At 54.3% G+C, this 6,442-nt stretch overlaps 1 protein-coding gene across 5 annotated transcripts; it reads right to left on the bottom strand.

Annotated features, from left to right (window-relative positions):
* Positions 1 to 209: 209 nt before the first annotated feature.
* Rgs19 (regulator of G protein signaling 19) lies at positions 210 to 6,143 on the bottom strand. Of its 5 annotated transcripts, none has more exons than XM_055596028.1 (6): positions 6,022 to 6,143; positions 3,347 to 3,452; positions 3,077 to 3,198; positions 1,556 to 1,630; positions 1,229 to 1,463; positions 210 to 1,149 (listed from the first exon to the last, which is right to left on the bottom strand). In XM_055596028.1, exons 2-6 carry the CDS (start codon positions 3,374 to 3,376, stop codon positions 961 to 963), a joined length of 651 nt encoding a protein of 216 aa, XP_055452003.1. In that variant the 5' UTR covers positions 3,377 to 3,452; positions 6,022 to 6,143; the 3' UTR covers positions 210 to 960. The 5 variants fall into 5 exon arrangements, with proteins under 5 accessions (XP_055452003.1, XP_055452004.1, XP_055452001.1 ...); XM_055596029.1 differs by lacking the exon at positions 6,022 to 6,143 and adding an exon at positions 5,874 to 6,008; XM_055596026.1 differs by lacking the exon at positions 6,022 to 6,143 and adding an exon at positions 5,494 to 5,840.
* Positions 6,144 to 6,442: the final 299 nt, after the last annotated feature.

Genomic DNA, 6,442 nt, shown 5'->3' with positions numbered 1-6,442 from the left:
GGCTGTGTAGGTTGGTGGCATGTGGAGCTTGTCAGAACAGGACCTTGCCCAGTGTTCACCTATCCTCACCAGGCATGGCAGCCTAAGGAACTGGCACCCTTTCAGGATGTTTCATTCCATCTGCTCAACCAAGGGGAAGGATGGTCTCTAGGCTGAGGTCAATTCTAGCTTCAAATTGCTGAAGCTCTCAGCAACTTGGAGGAACAAAGTAGTGGGCGTTTTGCTTTATTGGATCTGTAAGATGAAGATGACATTGTGCCCAGTTTCTTTGGAAAGGTCACACCATCAGCTTTGCCCCCATCAGCCTCTGGAAAAATATTTCCCAAGGGTTTGGGATACTCTTCAGTTGCACCTCAAGCCTTTGTGGGGTGCTGACCCAGATAAGGTTGAGGCCAGTTCCTAGAGTCATACCTTGGGCCAGGCCCAAAACAGTCACCTACTAAGGCTGCTGCTATGGGACAGGCACAGGGTAGAGTCTGGATGGATGTTTTTCTAATCTCCTACCCCAACTGTGGGATAAACAGAGGTTTCTGTTTTTAAAAAATAGACTACTATATCATGGTTTTGGCGTGTGGAGGAATACAGATGAAGGTATTTTTTTTCTTTTGACAAAACATACAGTAAGGACATATTTCCAATTTTAAAAGTTCATTAATATATAAAATATAAATGGACTCTTCATTTGAGTCTGACTGAGGTCCTACATGTCGTTCTGAGGAATAAACAGTTTTCCTGCTACAAAGCTGTTGGTATAAAGCCTGTTCTCCATGAGAACATCTCCTGGGCACATGATTGGGGGGTCTGAGGTACCATCTAGGAGAACCCCCAGCAGGAGCAGGCTAGGGCAGAACAGAACATTGTAGTTGCCACTGGAACCGAGTCTACTTCCAGCCAAGTGAAGTGGGGCAGGGTCAGCCCCTAGCCTGCCCACGGGAGTGGAACATCTGTATGGCAAGTGACCTAGGCCTCAGAGGACTGTGGGGGCCCCTGGAGCAGTAGAGAACGGTAGGTGGTGGAGGTGAGGAAGCGAGGATAGGAGTCCCGGTGCATAAGGGTGTAGATCTGCAGCTGCGCATCATCAAATGTGTGTGGTGATGGCTCCTGCATCTTCCTATTGATGCCTTCTCTCACCCGGGAGTCCAGGCTCACCTGTGTGGCAGGCACCAAGGTCAGGAGGGGGGCGGTGCCCTTCCCAGGCCACCCCCACTCATCTCTGCATCTGGCCCACCTCCTTCGGGGACAGGATGGACACGTAGTCCTCATAGATAAGTCGCGCCTTTTCATCCACCACATGTTGGTTGGCCTCTGCTTTCAACTCCTCACAAGCCAGCCAGAAGAGCATGTTCTCCTCACTGTATTCTGTGCGCAGGAATGCCCGGAACACACTGCGGCCCGTGGGGCTATGCATCAACTTGTCAAAGGACTGCGCCCAGCTCTGTACTTCCTCAGGGCTTGGTGGAGTGCTGCAGGCATGAGGGCCAGACCATGTCAGACATGTGAGACATACATACAAGTATACATATATGCATGCCTGCACAATGGTGGCCATACTCACCAGACTTCACAGCTGGGGAGGGGTTGCAGCTTGCTTTCCCGAGAAATCTGCCAAGCTCGCTGCCGTTCTTGGTTCCTGGTGGCAAAGGAAAGTGGCACTACCATATGCAGCTGGATTCTCTACACACCCTGTGGCTATATGTATGCTTTGGCATGTGTGTGCCTAGTACCAGTAAATCTGCAGCAAGGAAGGAAACTCTTAGATTGGGCCCTCTTCACAGCCTCTTGTCTGCTGCACCTGTGCAGGTTGCTATTCTGATTACCACTGTGGCCTCTTTCCTGTTGAGCAGTTTGACTCTTTAGGTTCCTGGTACTCATCCCTCTCTTTGCACTGATGGGTAAAACCATACTCCTCCGTCTGCATTCAGCTCCTTCCTGAGGCCACACTGCAGGCCTAACATCAGCAATATGCCTCAGTGGCTGATGTAGGCTGAGAGGCTCTCTAGCGTGTCTGTACATGTCTGGTCCTGGATCCTGACCCCTGCCTCCCTATCAGTCTATGCTCAGCTGGCACAATGGACATCTCATTTCCACAGCTGTGGAGAGAATTCAGTTTCCACTAGGCCTGGCTTTTAGCAATAACATAGCTCAAGCTTCCTTTGAGCCCTCCCTACCTAGTCACATTTCCTTCCTTGTTTCTTGCCTACACACAGTCTAGGTGGTTTGCTGTTGAACAGAATCCCTCAGTCTGTGTAGGGCCAGATTGCTGTAAGGTAGAAAACTTCTACCATCATCCCTACTCCCACCATAAGACATCTCCAGACCTCAAATACTTTTCTGCCTTGGGCCAGCTGCTCCCTTATCTAAGTCTCTTCTCAAAAGTGTCCCTTACTGCGCACAGACTAGGGCCTGGGCAGCTCTCAGTGGTATAAACAGGTATACACACAGTAAGTGCATGGACACCACATGCGTGCCACTTGCTTGCTCTTGCAATGTAATAGACCCCTAGCATACTAGGTATCAGAGCCGCACAAAGGGGCTGGAGAGCACTTACTGATCTTCTGTAAGACCTTGACTTGATACATAGGACCTCCATACTGACTCTCAACAATTTCTAATTTCAGTTCCAACACCTTTTTCTGGCCTCTTCAGGTACCAGGTATATTTGAATACACAGACATATTCAGGCAAACACTCACACACGTAACATTAAGAGCCATAAATGCCCCCTAGAGGACCCTGGGTATTACCACCAACCAACAAGGCACAGCAATCTCTCAACTGGGTGATAGGGTGTCAGGGGCATCTGCCTATATGTAGTTTCTTGGAAGCTTCTGGAGGGTCTAGGGAACAGGACTGAGTCTGAGCCCTAAATGCCACCCCACCCTGGCCCCACATGCTTCAGTGCTTCTGTACTTCTCCTAATGGAGCTGCTCCCAGGCCCACCCAGCCCGCTCTGTGCTTCATGAACCATGTACCCGCAGGACTACATACACTGGTTTTGCTCCCTATGAGCCATGTACCCCTGCCCAAATATCCTGGGGCCTTCCCAGTGCAAGCTGTACCCCCAAGGTCCACATACCAGGAACAGCTGCAGCAGCAGCACCAGCATAAGCAGCAGGGGTTGCGACTGGGGGGTCCTGAGGGGGCTGCATCATGGCTGGACATCGAGGGGGGCCTGTCCGCCTCCTCTGGCCCTGTGTGCTGAGGAAGACGGGGCTGCCTCAACCTCCACTCTAGAATTCACTGGACACTTTGCCTCTGCCCACCTTCCCACCTGGCTATGCCCCCAAAGCTATATTTTGGGCCTCAGGTGTCCAGGAACCCAATTTTAGAGTTGGGGAGAGCCTACCTGTTTCTCAGCTTCATGTGGGGTGGGCATGGGTGGGTGGAGGAGGTTGACCAGGATCTGTGGTGCCAGTTCTGGACCCTCACTGCAGCCTAGGAGCTTGGAGGATCTGAGAAGAGGGTTGGAGTTCTGACTGAGGGCCTGTGACCCTGGCCCACCTTGCAACCTCTACACCCACCTCAGAGACTTGGTCAGAGCTCTGCCTCAGCCTTCTACCCCCAGGCTGACTGGTTACACCATGTGGAGGTTCCTGAGTCAGTGACAGGGCTATTGCAGCTCGGCCTCCCACAAAGGGCTCTAAGACACCCCTATCTGCTCAGTACCCAAGAAGCCGGAAACTTGGGTTCCTCTTTTTTGACTTCCGGCTCCTGGCCCCTCCCAACAGGACTGGAGCTACCAGCTCCAGTATGAAGGGTGTCAAATATTCTGACTTCTCCTTCTCTCCAGGGAGATGGGTAAATATACCTCTCAGATGACTGCAGGGTGCTAGGCCTGAAGCACTGAGCACTTGAGTGGGACTCAGAATAAGACTTCCTGAAAGTGCGAGGAATGGGGTATGCACTGATTTGGTCCTCAGCTGCTTCAGACACTTCTGCTTCTATCCTGGTTCACCTCTCTCTTCCTAGGATGCAGAAACTGGGAATGCTAGCTCTGGACGCTGGTGTGGCAATGCGGGAGGATCAGCTGCTTAGCTGGAGCCTTGGGCTCTTCAGCGGGTTTTCTTTTTCTTTCCTTGACGCAGGGTTTCTCTGTAACCTCGGCTGTCCTGGACTTGCTTTGTAGACCAGGCTGGCCTTGAACTCACAGAGATCCTCCTGCCTCTATCTCTCCAAGTGCTGGGACTACAGACATTTACCACCGAGTCCAATGGTTTATCATTCTTGATGTTCGGACCATACCTTCACAGGGGGTTCTAGGAACTTCTCGGGCCACTGAATGCTAACTTCAAATTCCAGTGTCCCCAGGACAAACAGAAGCAAAGCATCCGATCAGCACCTTGGTGACAGTTTTGAATGCCTCCCCTTTTCCCAGCCCGTGCCCACTCCTGTCCAGGTGGAGTCCATCCAGGCTTCAAACCCTCTGATCTATCAACCTTCCTCTCACTAGCCTGGTGAAATTCACCCTCCTGTAGCCCTTCATCCAGCAAAGGCCTTTTAATCCTGTTTCTGTCCCAGCTCTGTATTCTGGGCAGCCTCACCACCTGGAGCTTTCTGAGATGGTGGGTTCCCAAGTCTCCCAGCAAGCAAAGCAGGACACAGAAGTCTCGAAGGCTGTACTTCCCTAGGGTTGAGCTTCCAGGGAAAGAAAGGAGTGTGGTAGCCTGAGGCCTGTATGCTCTCCAGAATCGTCCTCCCTCATCATCTCACCCTGCAGACCGTCCCTCAGAGACTCCATCTAATCAGCTGACTAGACAGGGAACAGTCCGGGGGGGTTGGGCCCTGGATGCTGGGGTCCAGTGAGTGCAGAGGTGGGAGCCTACTCTCTTCTCAGCTGTAGGCTCTGGTCCCAGCTCCCTGCACCCATCAAAGGTTAGTCGGTCGACCCATGTGGCCCAGGGTGCTCTTGACTTCCTTATTGCCTTCCTTCTTTCTGGGGAAGGGGAGCCCAGAGTCTGATCCGGGGTTATCCTGCCCCCACATCTGGATATTGGAGGACCCCTTCCCTCCCCAAGCATCTCAGGCGCTGGCCTCCCAAGTCTGTGCTTAGAGGCCAGATATCGCAAATCTGGTCTCTGAGGACAGAGGCTCCCTGGGGAATCACTGCTAAACCCTGTGTTGCTCCACGGAAGCCAAAAAGAACGTCCAAGCCCGCCCAGAACAAACAAACAAAAAAGAAAAATGGACAATTCCAAAAAAAATAAAAATAAAAAAAAAGTTACAACCTTTGGGAGAGGGGCTGCACAGGGGCTCCATTCCCACTTCCATCCAACACTGTCATTGTCCTACCTGTACCCCCACGGCAGGCCAGGCCTCTCTCACCATGTCGAACCCTGTTGCCCAAAGCCCACCTGTGGGATGGTAGGCCCCACCCAGTTCCTGCTCTCTGCCGGTGGGGTCGTCGGGAGGGCTGGTGTCTTCTTCGCAGTCCCTCCGGCAGTCTCTGTCGCCCCCACCCCTTTCTTAAGGAATTCGCCATGGCGCCCCACTCACCAGCAACCTAAAGGCGGATGGGGGCGGAAGGGCCAGGTTCGGTCTGGGCCCCACCCTGGCTGCCTGCCGAAGGGGCGTGCTCTAAAGCAGCAGGGATTTAAGTCAGACCGCAAGACGCACTCCTGGGCATTCACGAGGTAGGAAGGCTCACAGAGTCCCGCTTGGATGGGGCCGGGGATGCAGCATTCACTCCTAAGGCACACCAGGCCGAGTGGCTAGCAGACCCAACTCGAAGGGTGGGTAAAGGTGGCAGATTGGGTGTCTTGTCTGGCCCCTCCCCACCAGGCTATCGGGCAGGAGACACGGAAACCTGGGTTCTTCCGGCCCCCACCTTTGAGCAATCACTTCTCAAAGATCTGAGCTGAAGAAAAAAGGGGAACCTTGCTGTGGCTCTCCCTCCCCCACACGCAGGGGTTGGGCTCCGGTCCCACGGCGACCCAGGTCCACGTGGACCGGTCACTGAAGTCCGGGAACAGAGCCGGGTATCTACATCGCCCGGACCCGTCCGCGGTCCAGCGCCGCACTCACCGTCGGGTCTCCGAGTCACGCCGCCCGCGGGCTCCAAAGTCCCGCTGGTCGCCGGGGAGGGGGCGCAGGCGCAGTGCGCAGGCGCCTCCGCAGTACTTCCCCAAAGAGAGGGGCCGGGACTTCCTCGAGCCCCAGCGCCTGCTCGCCCGCAGTGCCCCGCCCCGCGCCCGCTCCAGTGCCCCACCCGCAGCTGGCGTATCGCCCCGCGGTAGCGTGGCATGGTGACCCTGAAGGGTGAGTCCTACAGACACAGCGGATTGAGCCAGCGCTCCGCTCTGCTTAGCTGGGTTTCCCCAGCCTTTAAGTGATAGTGCAGGGTCCAGCACCAGAGCTGAGCTCTGTGTGCTACTTGGCTCGCCTGGATAAAAGGCCTTTGGGAAGGACTGGTCTGTGATACTGCCCCGTCCGGCCGACCCTTCGC

This window comes from Psammomys obesus, unplaced genomic scaffold (genome assembly GCF_907164565.1).
Source record: "Psammomys obesus unplaced genomic scaffold, mPsaObe1.curated_primary_1811, whole genome shotgun sequence".
Lineage (NCBI taxonomy): Eukaryota > Metazoa > Chordata > Mammalia > Rodentia > Muridae > Psammomys > Psammomys obesus.
Note: the sequence above shows the minus strand (reverse complement) of the source record. Positions and strands in the feature narration are given on the sequence as shown.